Here is a 16,162-nt window from a genome sequence, read left to right as displayed (position 1 = left end):
CTAACCTTAATAAATACACAAGCTCAAAAAACAATTTTTTTCTTAGCAAAATTTTTAAAAATTTTAGTTGTTTTTGTGTTAAATCAAATTAAAGCCGTCTGCACAAGTTGAAAACTAGAAGAACTCTTTATCTCGTCCACAAACACTGGGAAGTCGGCAAACACTGGGAAGTCGGAAGTCTGTGGTACGGCAGTTCGTATTGTTTACGACATGGAAACACTTTTAGAGCAACAGCGTCGTTACCATGAAGAAAGAGAGCGTCTCATCGACGCTCAGGCAAAGGAGATGCTTCACAAGAAGTCCACAGTAAGTAGTGGAGGTGGCTAAGGCTATGCGACTTGTTGCGCGTGTCATTTGGCATGTGATGCATAATGCTGTGACAGTTTTGTCTCGAGTATCAGTATTGGAAGGATGCATTTGTTACATCTTGAATCTTTATTTAATTCTATTTAGAACCGGGAACAGATCAACTCGGATCACCGTCTCAAGATGCTGCTTGATGTAAGTTGGCTGACTTCAAGTGCCAAGGCGCAGCGCGCCGGCTGGTATTACCGTTCATGACTTGCTTCTTTACAGAGGTATATGGAATGCACGTCAAACCTGAAAGAACTCTATGAAGATAAAGATGGGTAAGGTTAAAAATGTTCACCGTCTCTTGAAACCAAGATCTGTAGTTAACCATTCAAACGTAATCGCTCGTTTGTACGCAGCCTGCGAAAGGAAGAGATAGCGGCGCTGTCGGGACCGAACGAGTTTGCCGAATTCTACTCGCGACTGAGGACCATCAAGGAATTCCACAGGAAGCACCCGAATGAAGTAAGCAGTTACCCTGGAGGTGACGAGACTTTCTTGTTAACGCGATTCTCATGATTGCAGATACAAGTTCCGATGTCCGTGGAGTTCGACGAGCTGAACAAAGCTAGGGAAAATCCGTCGGAGGAAATGATGAGTACGTTACTCGTTGTACTTTTTTGCTGTTTCCTACTTGTTGCCGTCTTCTTTGTCCGTAAGTTGAACGGTTTTTTAGAGGTAGAAAATTCTGATGTTCTGCTGTAAACATCCTCCAAAGGCATCAATTCGCACTCGCAACTGTGGAACGCCCTGTATGGCAGCACTTGCTCAACTGTTTTTGAAGAAATGTGAATTGGTAACGTGGAGGCCTGGGTGAGTTGGGGGAGCATAATGTGCAAATGGCAAGGGCAAAAGAAATGCAACAACACCATGGCCTTGGGCAGCACTGTAGTCATGTCTACGAGGTGCAAAAAGATATGGACTATATAACTAAGGTATACATAGACTGGGCGCCACTCACAACTGAATAATAATTCAATAAGAAGAAACATACATACACAGTTTCGTTGCATGTTACAGATTGATGCTTTGAATTGCATCATGTTTTTATCTAAATACACTGCTTCTTTCTGTGGTGGTGCAAGAGATGGCTGGCTAATGCACTTGTCAGCTCGTTTCCTGATTGCATGGGCTTTGAGGTCCTGTTTCCTTTCTTTTGTCCTCGTCATTTGCGCAGTTTTATATTCTCCGTGAATTGGTGCAGGTGACATTGCCTTCTGAGGCATCGCAAGCTTGCATTGTCCCGCAATTTTCCCAATTGCCAATTGACCTTTATCGAGTAGCGATCTGCGCATGCACGAGCTCCCGGTCCGCCATTTTTGGCAGTTGCCTCGGACAATTCAAATGAGCGTATAAATAAAAAAAAAAAACACCCTTAGCTTGCTGCTGGGAGAGTGGCTGTGCTCTGTCGCGCTGCACACTTTTATTTCTTTTTCGGCAGCTCATGGCGAGTTCGTACTTGCGCACACACACAAAAAAAAAAGCTTACAAAAGAAAGGGGCAAGATGTATAACGCTGACCATGCTGTGAGCACATGGCTACCAGTGAAGGAGTAATGAAAACGGGGAAAAAATAAAAATCTCGGGCCATCTCCACTAACGTGAAACCTAGCTGGGGAGGGGCGAAGCATGCAGTGTGTAAGTGTATTCTTCGCCCCTTTGCGTTTTTGCCAATGGAGATGAAACCGTTGGGGGGTGGAGGTATACAGATTTGCTGTAACAATCTCTTGTCTTTGAAGCATGAAGCTCTCCAGCGCGAGGCGTAAACGAGTGCCCCGGTGTTTTAGTACCGTGACTACATGAGACGATGATAACGGCGACGACAGGAGACGCCAACAGCCCTAGTGGGCGCTTTGACCGCAGCAGATTAGTCACAAGAATGTGCGCCTGCTACCGTGGCATTCATGTGAAAGGAATGGGAGGGATTGAAGGTCAAGAATGTTTTTTGCGCGAGTTTTCCCGACCGCGAGACTTTTGGGAAGTGTGCCTGACTGCCGTTTTTTAGTTCGCCGTGGCGTCCGCTAGGAGGACCGGTACTGGAAAAAAGCCCATTTTTAGGGTGCCACGTCCTGTGCCACTGCATTGCATGTGGCATTCTACTCAGACTGTATGCCTGAAAGCAGCTTTACAAGTTCTGTAGTCGAAATGTAATTAGGCAATTCTGAGATAAAGGAAGGGAAAGAAACACACTCTTATGTAGCAATTTCTTGAAAGCATGTGGTTCCTCTCGATGCTGCAAATAGCTTTCTTGCTACAGAGACAATGCGACGAAAGCTGCGCGCTCTCTCCTATACAGGGGACGGCTTGTAGCATTCTCTTGGCGGCCTTCGATATATCAAAGGCCGGGGAGTTTTCTCCTTTTTTCCGCAATGTGGCGGAGTCTATTTCCGGCCTGGTGCAACAAAAAAGCAGGCATTGTGTGTGTGCTCAGGCTTGTAGGCCGTTTTTTGAAGCAATAAACGCTTGTTGTCAGTGGCCTGGTTGAAAGGGGAGTATTGAGTTCGCCACTCTAACTCCGCGCGCACCCAAAACACAAAAGAAATGCCAAAACTGTGCGTACAAGTTCAGGCATTGAAGAGGTTGGTACAAAGCGCCGACGACGGCGGATCATCAAAGGAAATGTGAGAAATGAGCTGTGAAGTTGACCAGTGACAGCACTGGCCTAATCATTTCGACTGTGCCAGTGGTGCATGAGGAAAATTGAAAAGAGCGCAGCTAGCTTTTCTGCATCTTTGACGGCGATTTGCGTGCTCACCGCTTCACGTGCATATGTAATATTTGGCTCAGGTATTCCTGGCAGCGTAATCTAAACGTTGCGCAGGTTATTTTGCACTGCTCATAAAGTGTTGCAGGGTTCCATTAAAGGGAAATTAATACCCCATTCTTTAGTCTATTCTAGACATTGTCATAAAGTGCGCAACTTGTGTTACACAAGCCAAACACTGACATCTGTCCAAGTCTGTGTCTGCCTAAATTATATTCTTTGACTGCTTTACCTTGTGGAGAAGAGATTAATTTTGGGGTTACTAAAACTGTCAACCTAGTGGTGCATAGCAACCTTTTTCAACACTCTGGATGGCGCATTTCTTTACCCTGTAATTGTTTCATCCAGATCTGGTGGACTTCACGGACGAAGAAGGTTACGGAAAGTACCTTGACCTCCACGAATGCTACGAGAAGTATGTCAACCTCAAGGGAATTGAGGTGAGCGTTCGGCTGCTTTTGCCTTTTAGCAAATCTTGCAAATCCTGAGCGCCTAAAAAAAACAAAAAACAAAAGGGCCCTGTCCTCACTGGGTCTTCACAACACTAAAAGGCAGAATGTTCTACCAGACAAACAGTTTCGCTTTGTGGTCATCCAGTTTCTTGAGTTCGAGTCATGCATGTGTGAGAAAAAAAAAGGGCTAAAATTGTGGGCTGGGTTGGAGTAAATGGCAGAAGCCAGAAAACTTGAAACATTTTCAATCAAGAACGTTGCAGTGTTACACAGTAGCAGTATAAATTTCGTCAAGGCAGTTGCGCCCGAATAAAATAGCAACAAAAGGTCACATGTGAAGCTGTTATTTTATTTGCAAGCTCTTTACCCGCCATCGCTTTACCCGCCTTCCATCGCTACTCATTACCCGCCGTGGTGGCTCAGTGGCTAAGGCGTTGTGCTGCTGCGCACGAGGATGTGGGTTTGATTCCCGTCCGCTGTGGCCGCTTTTCTGATGGAGGAGGAAAGCGAAAATGTCCATTTGGCGCACGTTAGAGATCCCCAGGTGGTCAAAATTAATCCAGAGCCCTCCAGTATGGCGCGCCTCATCGCGTGTTGCGTCGGCGCATTAAACCCTACAATGAATCAATCAAGCTGTCAGAATTGTTACCTGCAAGCATTTTAAAGGCTACCATTTGCATATTTGTAATTCCGGTAGGTTTTTCAGTGAAAATATGGCGTTGTAAAGTTGCTTTGTGGGTATTTTTAATTCTTTGAGGGTCGAATTTTTTCACTAAATGCGACCCCCCAGGGTTGATTTTTGTTATTGCTGATTTAAATTCTTCGGATGAATCTATTTTGACAAAAAATTATCGTAATTTTTTTAGGATGACCATATTGAAATGACAAAAAAATCGTTTGTGTCGTTACATATATGTGGTTTATTCATGAGTAACACACGAAAAATTCTAAATAAAAACGAGAGAGTAACAAGCTTGCACCTTTTGAGTGAATCAAAATCAGATAGACATCAGTTTCGCGGGCGCAAAAAGTGGGAAGCGCCCGGAGGACGATACCGAAACCAGCCGCTGCGCGCACGTGGCCGGATGCGGGAGCGATAGACAGCGCACCGCTCATAAAATACAAAAAAAAAGCAGAAAAGAGCCTCATCAGTTTTGCAGGCGACCTTGGTCTGTGGCAGGCGCAAGAAGCGAGAGGCGTCCGGGTACCCGGTGGGCGATACCCAGCGCGCCCCCTCGTTAGCGGATGCGCAAACAATAGCCGGCGCACCGCTGAAGTAAATCGTAAAAAAATCAAAAGAAGAGCCATCGGCGCAAGAAAAAAAATTGACATATTTCCGAAGTGTGGCAGCACATGGCAAGCAAGAGAAGTTGGCGAAAAAGGCGCACTTTTTAGAGATACAAGCAATGCCGTACACGTACGTCATTGACCATTTTGAAAGTGTTTGCCGATGCCATACATGTACGGCCCTGACCCTCAAAGGGATAAAATAGGTGACTCTTGAAGCTTTTTTTTGTTATGAAAAACTTGCACACCTTCGAGAACTTTGCCCTGATGCCATACGAATGTCGTTTTTTTTTTCTATATGACCACGTCCAGTCTTTCTCTTCTTTTTTTCTTTTTGGTCAGGGGTCAGGAACAAAATTGTGTCAGTAGTAAATTGCATTTTCTTAGCAAGGCAGATGGGGGACGTGAAAGGCTTGCTGGAAGAATTCACCTGCTAGTACGTAGGTACAGATGCAGCACATAGTGAGGAGGTGCAGGTCATCAATCAGATCAACCAAGGTTTTTTCCAGTGTTCACCAGAAAAGGCTGTTGACTTACCCCTGGCACTAAATAAATGCACCAGTTTTACTGTGATGTAATATTTCTTCTCTTCCCCAGAAAGTGGACTACCTGTCGTACCTTGCATCGTTTGACCAGCTGTTTGACGTTCCAAAAGACAAGAAGAACTCGGAGTACAAAAAGTGGGTGTTTTTTTTCGCATCTCTTACCTGGCAACTCTTCCTGACTTGAGCATTTTGGAATTTTTAAAGCTTTGTGATACAGTCGAATCTCGTTATAACGAAGTAGTATCGGGACAGCAAATTAGTTCGTTATAACTGATATTCGTTGTAACAGCAGACGTAACAATTGGCTATAACAAATCGACAGTACTGGATACAAAATATGGCAACACTTGACACAAGAATACTTGATACAAAAATGCATTTTTTGAGGCTTCGAACGCACTATACACAAGTAAGGTAACCCTTACCTTTCTCCTTGTTGCATTTCGAGCTCAATGAACCGGAACATGAGTACGTGAAATTACAACAGAACAAAGTTGACTTGACAAAACAGGCCTGCATCCTTATTTATTTGATGAAGGATGTGATCTTCATCTGGTGGCTACTCACAGCACTGAGCAGGATGGAGTTTTCCACAGTGTCCACGAACAAAAAGGCCTTTATACTTCTGCAGTTTCGGGCGAGAAGTGTTTTTCCAGTTTACTTCTGAGCCTCCTGGTCAAATATTTCTTCGTTATATCCGACATCGCGTGGCTTTCACGGTTTCAGTTTCATTATAAAAGAATAAGTCAGTTTCATTATAAAAGAATAAGTGTCATTGAAATGAAGCGTGGCCAACCAAAGTTCGCAGTCAGCTCGCTATAGCCGATAATTCGCTATATCAGTGTTCGTTATAACGAGGTTGAACTGTACTATAAAATGACATTTAGAAGGTTTTGTAGTTGAAAATTCTGGGAGCAGGCGTTCTGAAAAAGGCTTTTGTTGGAATGCTGCTGGGGCTCACATTTTGTTCGTATTGAATGGGCTCACCTAAGAATAAAATGAAGGGAAGAATTTAGCTTATAAAAAAACTTTTAAAGAAATGCATGGTGAGGGCATAGCAACACAGTATGTGGAGATGTGTAACACGCTGATACAGCAGCCGTGATACGCGACATGCTGTAGCCATGGTCTGCTGGGTTATTCTGACCACCTGCGTCGCAAGATACGTTTCAAAAAATGCAACATTATCTAACAAAACCACGCTGTTAGCGATTCTGTTGCTTTTATAGTTCCGTTGTCGCCGTACTTTAACCCAGCCTAAGTTTTGCAAAGTCGTTTGGAAGCTTTAGTCTAAACTTTAAAAAACACTTCCATGTTGCCTACCCGTGTTCGTAGGTACTTGGACTGCCTCCTCGACTATCTTCAGGACTACACGTTGAGAGTAAAGCCTCTCCTGGACATCAACCAGGTGTGTTTCTTGTGCTGTTTTCTTATCTTTTTAACCTGTCCTACATGTAAGCAGCACATATCAAGTGACTATTGTGAAAAGCTCACTTTGTGATGGCTTTCGTTCACCCCCGCAGGAAATGGAGAACGTCATGACTGACTTTGAGAAGCAGTGGGAGGCTGGAACGTTCCCGGGATGGCAGGTTGGTGGCAAGAGAAAAAAAAAAGAAGGCTGCACATTTTCTTCACATTTTGCCCACACGATGTTCTTTGCTCTCGCCCACTGCGATTGGGCCTCAGTATCTGAGGCGTTTATGCCCTGCTCTCTTGTAGTGGAATGCATTGTGCACTGTGTGGGTTTAATGCATGCTTAGGACTTTGCTCCCACTCATTGCGTGCACGCGCAGTCAGTCAAAAGTCCCCGGGCCATGCTAAGGTTTCCAGGCCACAAACAATCTGAAGGAAACGCTGAATGAAGTATTGAAATCAAACTGGATGTTTGTACCTTATAATTGGAATAAGGTATGTAATCATACAAAGATATTCTGGTTGCATTCAGAACTTGCGCTTCAGTGTTAATTATTTGCGGCTTGGGAACATTTGGCAAGACCTTGGGACATTTTTAGCCAGGGGCAGGCAAAAGGGATTCGAGCAAGGAAACAGAGATTAAAGTTGAATTTTTTCTGCCACATGGTGACTGGCTCAAAGCTGCTGTATGTAGGAGATTCATTGAGGAGCAAGGAATGGCCCATACACTTACTAAGCAGCAGTCAGGCGTATTGGAGGTCTATTGACAACACCGATCCAATGCCCTGTTAATGCCACCTGCTTTGACACGCACACTTTCGAAAAAAAATAACTTGGAACGAAAAGACTGGGTAGTTGTGACTTACAACGAAATTCTCCATGCTGCTGCATAGTCACATGATTCGTATTTTGACAAGACTAGATAGAATTTGTGGCAATGTCCCGGCCCTGTGAGGGTGTCTAGTAATGCTGGAGTGAGGTGTGTAAAATTTAAGTGTTGTTTTATTCCCTTTGCGTCTGAATGTTTTTAACACCATGTTGTGTAAAAAGTGCCACTGGCTGGTGCTTTGATGTTACTTAAACTTCGCAAACCATAAGTATTTTGTTCTTTCGGAGCATGTCCGCTACCAGCACGTAAGAGCAGAGGTAGGTCGCAGATTTGTGTAAAATTAGGCTTAAGGAGCTTTCTATTTCCGTGATGTGTGGCTGCGTCTACAATATACCAGTTTACTGAAACGTATGTTGGAACGAAAAGGGGGGGAGGGGGGGGGGGGGGGGCTAGGCAGATGGTTAGATGTAGTTGCTGTTAACATGGGCTGTATGACATGACTATGTTGCACTGGTGCCTGCTTGCTTCTTGGCTTTTTCAACAATGTGCTGTTATTTTGTTTCATTTCAGAAAGAGGCGGGAAGTGCATTGGCTCATGCTGGAGCTCACTTAGACCTGTCGGCGTTCTCTTCGTGGGAGGCAAGTGCTCTGTTGTGCTTGCAGTGAGCAAGGGGCAGTGACGGTTTTTCACTTAATTCCCAGATTAAAAATGCTTATTGCACATTCAATAGCTGTGTTGTGGTCATCTCTACCCACCCTCTTCTGCCCTCTTGTCATGCAATCATACACGGAAGAAATTTTGTAAAATTAAAATGTACCAGTTGCAAGTGTTCGCCTTTGTGGCATAATTTTGCTGAAGTAGTATTTTTCTTTTTTAACCTTTCCATCCACATTGGTCTCTTGCATATGCCGGAATGCCAACTCTACCCGAATTGAAGTTTTCATTCCTCAATTCATTTCAAGCTTCAATATTGGAGGCAGAATTGGTAAAGAAATTACACACAGGCACTTGGTTATTCCTGCACTTTGAATCTGTTTTAGGGCTGATCCAATTGTGGCTGCAAGAATGTTGGTCTGGGCTGGCTTGTTTGTACCTCAGGCAATAAATATTATGTGGACTGCCACGTTAGAGCTACCTCAAAGGGACCCTGTAGCACTTGCCATCGACTACTCAGAATGTATTTTGGTGTGAAGCCTATTGTCGCAGGAATTATGAACAATTATGAAAATCCGTTCACTAGCACTGAAACTACGAGCGATGATTTGTTCCCTCTCAACTCGACTGCGCAACACAACGAAAGCTGCGTGCTCTCTCCCGGAGAGGGTGGCGGGTCGCAGCATTCTCTTTGGCGGCCTTAAATATATCACATTCCGAGAAGTTTTCTCCTTTTTTCCACAATGTGGATGGGCCTATTTCCGGTCTGGTGCAACAAAAAAAGCAGAAATGGCTGCCTGCTCGCAAGTGCGCGCTCAGGCTGGTAGGGCGTTTTTGAAGCAATGAACGTTTGTTGTCAAGTGGTCTGGTTGAAAGAAAAGCATTGAACTTGTCACTCAAGCTCCGTACGACTCAAAACACAAAAGAAACGCCAAAACTGTGCGTACAGGTTCAGGCATAGAAGAAGTTGGTACACAGCGCCGACTACGGTGGATTGTCACAGGAAATGTGAGAAATAAGCTGTGAAGTTTACCAGTGACAGCCAATAAATAGTACAGCCCTCTGGCCTAAATTACATTATTTCGGCCATGCCAGGGGTGCATAATGAGGAAAACTTTTTCTGCATCTTTCACAGCGATTTGCACGCTCACCGCTTCACGTGTACTTACAATACTTGGCTCAGGTATTCCTGGCAATGTAATCTAAACATTGCGCAGGTTTACTTGCACTGCCCAAAGAGTGTTGCATTTGAAATGTGTTCTTTTTTTTTGTTGTACGCAGGAGCTGGCCTCACTTGGTTTGGACAGATTAAAGTCGGCTTTGATGGCCCTTGGCCTCAAGTGTGGAGGGTGAGAGGCGTGCTGCGCTCTAGTTTCTCTTTTTTTTTTTTCGCCATAAAAGTTAAATATCCCAATGCCTCTAGCGACAGTGCTATCCTGTTTTGGATTAAGTGTGCTTTTGTTTTCCGAAATTTTATTCGTTGGGGTGGCAAATCATTGATGAAAACCTTAATTTAAATGTGGGAAATTTTTTGCTGCATCAGAGGGCCACTAGTGGTGCTAATGCTGGAGTGGAAGTGTTGCCACCTATTGCGATGGCTTAGTATTTCGGTTGTAAAATGTGTAGGGGTGAGCGAAAGGCTTAATTATGACGAAAGGTTTTTAATAAAGTTGTGGGGTGAAGTGGGGGTGTGAGGGAAGGGGATGGTAGCATGTCACATTATGAGCGCTGCTCCAGTCTTGGTGTCCATTGATTGCAGTCGGGGCAGTAGAGTATGGTCAATCCAGGAGAATCAGACCACCACTCCAGTTTGTCGATGTTTTCAAAGGCACTGAGTGATTTATTCTAGAGTAACGGACTAACACTTGCGTGTTGTGTTCATGTGAGCATTATAATGCCTGGGACGGGAAAATTTGGGTCAGGCGACACACGCAACCGTGGTATTCTTGGAGTTTGGAGTATGATTGCTCCCCACCTTGAAATGAGCTCTTTTGAAATTCCACTGGGGGGCAATGTCCGTTGACGGACACCTTTGACGGGGTCAATCGAACTATATGACGCAGTTGTCTTGAAGGAAAAACAAGTTTATTGGAGCGAACTGATTCTCCCCTAATAACTCACTGAATACACAGGCGGCGAAGCAGCAATCAGCAAAATGACGTGCTCAAGCGAGCGTCAGCGAATTGAATGCCGTGGCGTCTGCTCTGCAGGCATTTATCTTTGGGAGCGTCGAATTACATCACAAACTGTCGAATTACATCACGAACGCTGTAGATAATAGATATTCTAGGCTAGTGACGTTAAGGCGAAACATTCTTCCTACCAAATGAGATAAGAAAAAATGGAGCATGTGCTTCACTCAGGAAACAGATAACACAGCCCGGCGCATCCGGGTGGTAAGGGCAAAAACGCAAATAAACAAATCCAATGAATGGTTCGCGGCAATATTTAGCTTCCTCCCTGCCTGCAACTGCATTTCTGAACTAAAATGATTGACAAATGGCGCTGGACTCGGCACCATGCTGTCCTCCGGCAGCAGCCTATTAGAGAGTTGCAGCAGAGGGGAGAACCGGTTCCGGTACGGTACCCAGTAGGCAACTGACATTACTGCATGCACATGCGCAGGTGCACTGCCCATGCACCGGGCGCTGTACCATGACTGGTTCTCCCCTCTGCTACAACTTTCTATTGACAGGGTGTTGAAGTCGCTCTGATCGCCTTGCCTTCCCTTCCCCCTCCCTTGTGGTCACCAACGCAGCACCCTGGAGGAGCGTGCCCAGCGGCTGTTCCACTCCAAGGGCAAGCAGATCAGCGAGCTGGACCCCTCGCTCTTTGCCCGCTCCAAGCCCGGACGCAACCGGGACTCCGAGAAGCAGCGCGAGATCGCCACCCTCGAGGCGCAGCTGTACCGCTTCGCAGAGATACTCTCGGTCAGTGGGAATATCCGATCGTTAAAGGAGCCATGAAGAGAAAACACAAGTTTGGTTCATTCGAAAGATTGCCTCGTTAGAACCATAACGACACCACTTATAACGCAAACTTCGCTCAAATAAGCTACATAATTAGGAAAAACGGGAATGGTCATGCGACCCACCAGCTCATTTCCCGCAACAGAACCTATGCCGTCACATGGGCTAAGCTCTGCGATTGGCGGAGGCCGGCAAAAGCAAACGCATGTTAGGCAGGGCTTACAGTTTGCATAACGAGCTAAATGCCCGTGAAACATACTGCACATTCTTTTTATGACAAAGAACGGTGGAGTAAACGGTTGAAGTTCCGAACGAACACGCAAGCGTGTGCGCCAATGCGTACGAAACAACCGCCTGGCCGAGCTCGACATCTCGCCGTCACGCAGACGAATTTTCGGGTTCGAGGCGCTCTGACCTTGGAGGAAAAATGCCGTAAACACCGCGCATTGACGCTCGTATCTTTCTGGTCGAAGCAGAGAGCTCGCGCGAACGGCTTTCCATACACGACACCGGCCAACTGGCATAAGGGATACTGCTACTGAAGTTGAACTATTATTAACCGTAATAAAAATACGGCACATACGTACCAGTCTGTATTCGTCCGTGGCGACGGCGCTGACGAGGCAGCGGTGCCGACGGCAGGGCGTTCGTCTGTTGTGGCTATCGCGGAATGGTCGCTTTCCCGTCCACCGCGTATCCCACAACTCTTGCCGCTCGTGCACTTAGAAGCGTTGAGCGTTCAAGTGGTGTGAGGTTGTTAAATGCAAGCCCGAGCTCCTCGGCGAGAATTTTGTTCTCCGGATCAGGCGATTCCATGACTAGGGCTGCGGGTGCACTAGGTTTTACTAGCATTTTTAAAATGGCCGCCGTCTCGGTCGACTCCCGCGTGTGGGTGCTATATGGAGTCGACATACTAAGTATCTGTTTCATGGACCGGCCCGTGTGACACCATTGCTCACGTCACCAAATGTGCAATTTTAGCGGGAGATTTAAAATTTTGGCTTAAATTGCCTTATTTCTCAGTGAATAAAGCATCATTTGCTTCTGGGAAAGCGCTTGGGGTACTATGAAACACCTAATCTTTCGAATAAAACAAACTTTTGTTTTCTCTTCATGGCTCCTTTAAAGTGTAGTCGTGATATCAGCTATCCCTCGCTGTCAAATCTGGGTCCGCTTGAACTTTCACGACAACAGAGAAATGGAACTGTTACGGCCAATTCGCACAGGCTTTGCAGTCCGTTTCTTTCGGTGCCTCCTGGTGGGTTTTAGCTTCGCATTGACGGAAGTGTCAGTGTCTTCTTAGAAGAGAGGAGAATTAGTTAATCAAGAGTCAGGATAAATGGTGGTCTTCAGGCAGGCTGGGGCCCATGCACGAGTCAGCCATGTGAACTCTGTGGCCATAACGGCACCACTTCTTCGTTGCTGTAAAAGTTCCAGTAGCTTTGCTTGGCCTTGCTGTAAAAGACAATGAGAGTCAATTCTAATGAATCCAGTTATGACTGGCCATTGGCTAAGCAGCAGTCGAAATTTTAAGTTTGAAGGGGCAGACAACCGATTTTTGTTGAGTATATGTTCTCTAACTCATAATAAAGGCCAGCGTTTTATATAGCGGGGTAACAGCGAGGAATTTCTAAGTAAGCAGGCAGAAATAATTTTAATTTGGCACTAAACTTTCCAAAATCTGAGAGGTGGCAGTTTGTAGTGTACAAACGGGACACTACATTACGTGTCCTGGTCACGTGACCCGCAAACCTTGCAGCTACTGAAACTGCTGAAACATTTATTCTATTATTGAAAACCTTTCAACTCAAGTGTATGTATAAGTTTAAATTGTATACGTATTTTTAAATGTTCTTCTAAAAAATTTTAAAGACACGCCTCCTGCCACCGCTGGGTTACTCTCACTGTGGCTAACTGAACCTCCATGCCCAGAGTCAACAGCAGCGTTCAGTAAACAGACCCAGTGAAGGAGATTCCTGCGTGTGTTGTATGTTGTTTGGTGATTCTGCCTGAGTCGGGGGCATTATTTCTGTCGAAATATTCGTTTTCAGTTTCCAAAAATGCCAACAGCAGCTTTAAAAAAAAAAAAAAAAGGTTATGCACCCGGGGAGGATCCAGCGGCTGACCTCCACTGCATGAAGCCAGCATTCTACCTCTTGTCTATCCCAACAGATGGCACCTCCGTGCAATAGAGTATGTCATACTAGGTGATCAGTACATACAGCTGGCTGCTTCTAGTGATTAAAAAAAACGCATAAAGGAATAAGAAAGCCTGTAGTTCACAATTTCTTTAGCCGGGGGCAAGTTTTTAAATACCGCTTTTCATCTCGCATACAGGCAAAAGTACATTGTCTTGCTACTGCATGCCGTGGTTGTGAGCATTATTTTTGGGAGGACACTTGTAGATTTAAAAAATTTCGATTTAAAATGTTCTATGGCGCTATCAGCAAAACCGTTCTGCGTTCAGGTGTTTTTAGGGATGCCCTTTCATTTGGGATAGAGAACATATACTTGGCAAAAATCGGTTGTCTGTCCCTTCAAGTTTGAGCAGTGTTTCTGGTGCACTTTGGTAGTGCTGACTGGCAGTGACTAAATTGCCTTTGTTTGGACTAGATGAGGAGGAAAAAATGTGGTGAGCAATGTTGCCATAGTTGCAGCCAGTCATATGCAAGGCTGAGTCATATTTTAGTTTTCCTGCGGGGTTAAAAAAATCTTCAATGATTCAGTTATTAATGGGTCGGCAGCAAATAATTCACTTTCTGTTGTAAGGTAAAAAAAAAAAAAAAACTTTAAAATGTCGAACAGTGAAGTGTGGTGAGACATATTTCTTGGCTGTAGAACACATTAAGTTGGTGATGATATAGGTTGGGGTAATAGTTCCACATCGGCACTGCTGGTTGCAGTGTGCCCTCTTACTCACACTGTGAGCAGACAGAAAATCATGTGTTGCTAAGTGAAAATATGTTCGAAATGGACTTGACAGCTGCCGGGGACTGAGGGCTGTGACTCCAGTCTTCACTCTGAGGCAGTCCCATGGTTCAGCTTCCCCACAACGCACTCGAGTGACCACTTCGTGCAGCCAACTATAAAATCTTGCCAAATGATGATGTTGAGCAGTTGAGCATACAGTGGGCATTGTGTAATGCAAGCATGACATTCAGCACTGTGCAGTGAGTGCCACAGTGCAGATCACATTTTTAGTCAATTGATTGATTTTAATTGATTGATTGATTGTAGGGTTTAACGCGCCGACGCAACGCAGGCGATGAGGCGCGCCGTAGTGGAGGGCTCCGGATTAATTTTGACCACCTGGGGATCTTTAACGTGCGCCGAAATCTCGTACACACGGGTGTTTTTGCTTTTAGCCTTCATCAGAAAAGCGGCCGCCGCGGCCGGGAATCGAACCCGCGATCTCGTGCTCAGCAGCGCAACGCCTTAGCCACTGAGCCACCGCGGCGGGTCATTTTTAGTCAAATGGTATGCTGAACATCGTCAGTCGGCGAATTTGCTATCCGGGCACCACGAATTGGTCACTCAAGTGCGTTGTGTGGAAGCTGAACCGTGGGGCTGCCTTAGAGTGTACGGCTTATAGAGAGGCTGTGGCCCAGTATTACACCAAGGTGGTGGGGCCTGCGGTCTTTTTTCCGTTTTATACATCTGTGACATCTGCTTGACACCAAGCAAAATCTGTCTGCGTACGTCACGGCAACCTGACCGCATTAGTGTCATCAAAATGGTTTTAGGGGTGAAGCCCCTTAGGAGCTGGGGCTGTTGGCGTCTCCTGTCGTCGTCGTAATCGTCATCTCACATTGTCGCGGCACTAAAACACCGGGACACTCGTTTACACCTCGCGCTAGAGAGCTTCGTGCTTCAAAGACAAGAGACTTTTACAGCAAAGCTGAATACCTTTACCCCCCAACGGTTTCCTCTCCATTGGCAAAAACGCCAGGGCACCAAGGATACGCTTATACAGTGCATGCTTCGCCCCTCCTCAGGTTTCACGTTAGTAAAGATAGCCAGGGATTTTTTTTTTCAGTGTTGACGGTTCATTGTTGGTGCGTTTGACGGCATGCAGGAGCAGCGTCAGGCCACGAAGGAGAACGTGCAGCGCAAGCAGGCTCGTACCGTGGGTGAGCGAGAGGAGTCGGACAACGAGATCAGCGAGAGCGAGTCTGAGGACGAGGACAACGACGTCATCTACAATCCCAAGAACCTGCCCCTTGGCTGGGACGGAAAGGTGAGCAGGGCTTATGTTCGGAGACCACTTGTTTTCTCGCCTAGCGTACAGACTCTGGGCCTGAAAATTCTCTTACGGACTTGGGCAAAGTTGTCGCCCTTGCTTTCTTTATGGCTATTTTGGGATGGAGTGCAAGCCGTGGGATGCTGTAAATGCTACATAGTGATAGGAGGCCTTTAGATCTATGGAGGCATGAATGAAACCGGAATATTCGGAGGTGAAGGATGGACTCGGCCATTGCTAGACATCAGTGGGTGAGGAACATGGAGGAGTCCTTCATCCTGTAATGGTCGCAAGCAGGTTGACGAGGATGATGGTGATGAAGCTCTTGTTGGTGTGCACTTCAAATACTGTAGTGATCATATCCATACAATAATACCTAGAGAAGACTGTGGCGCTGCTGTCAACACAAACTCCAAAACTGGTCGTATGCTTCGATGGGAACGATACGTAAAAGTGGAACCGGGTTGCGTGGGCCCAAAACGGGCCTATGACTGCGCAAATCGGGATTCTAATCAGGCGAATATTTATTGCACGGTTTGCTGTTTGCACATTATATTGTGGACAAAATGTTAGTTGCTAAAAAATAGTGTTCTACAAAATAAAACGGTACATTTAGATCAAAAGCAGATGCGGAGTCAACGAGCTTTGCGGAGTACGT

The 16,162-nt window shown here is 45.6% G+C and overlaps 1 protein-coding gene across 1 annotated transcript in view; it reads left to right on the top strand.

Annotated features, from left to right (window-relative positions):
• Nucleotides 1–151: 151 nt before the first annotated feature.
• The window catches only part of Noi (splicing factor 3a subunit 3 noi), a 23,257-nt gene continuing 7,246 nt past the window's right edge, over nucleotides 152–16,162 (top strand). Inside the window, exons 1-13 of the mRNA XM_077683849.1 lie at nucleotides 152–306; nucleotides 454–501; nucleotides 577–629; nucleotides 711–816; nucleotides 877–949; nucleotides 3,463–3,554; nucleotides 5,451–5,533; nucleotides 6,734–6,806; nucleotides 6,922–6,987; nucleotides 8,211–8,279; nucleotides 9,577–9,644; nucleotides 11,054–11,225; nucleotides 15,340–15,501. Of these exons, the coding sequence (XP_077539975.1) occupies nucleotides 211–306; nucleotides 454–501; nucleotides 577–629; nucleotides 711–816; nucleotides 877–949; nucleotides 3,463–3,554; nucleotides 5,451–5,533; nucleotides 6,734–6,806; nucleotides 6,922–6,987; nucleotides 8,211–8,279; nucleotides 9,577–9,644; nucleotides 11,054–11,225; nucleotides 15,340–15,501 (1,161 nt within the window). The 5' untranslated portion in view covers nucleotides 152–210. The remainder of the gene's footprint in view (nucleotides 307–453; nucleotides 502–576; nucleotides 630–710; nucleotides 817–876; nucleotides 950–3,462; nucleotides 3,555–5,450; nucleotides 5,534–6,733; nucleotides 6,807–6,921; nucleotides 6,988–8,210; nucleotides 8,280–9,576; nucleotides 9,645–11,053; nucleotides 11,226–15,339; nucleotides 15,502–16,162) is intronic.

The sequence above is a fragment of the Haemaphysalis longicornis genome, unplaced genomic scaffold (genome assembly GCF_048455015.1).
Source record: "Haemaphysalis longicornis isolate Haplotype H1 unplaced genomic scaffold, Haemaphysalis longicornis Haplotype H1 scaffold_9, whole genome shotgun sequence".
Classification (NCBI taxonomy): domain Eukaryota; kingdom Metazoa; phylum Arthropoda; class Arachnida; order Ixodida; family Ixodidae; genus Haemaphysalis; species Haemaphysalis longicornis.
This window is presented reverse-complemented; position numbering and strand designations above follow the sequence as displayed.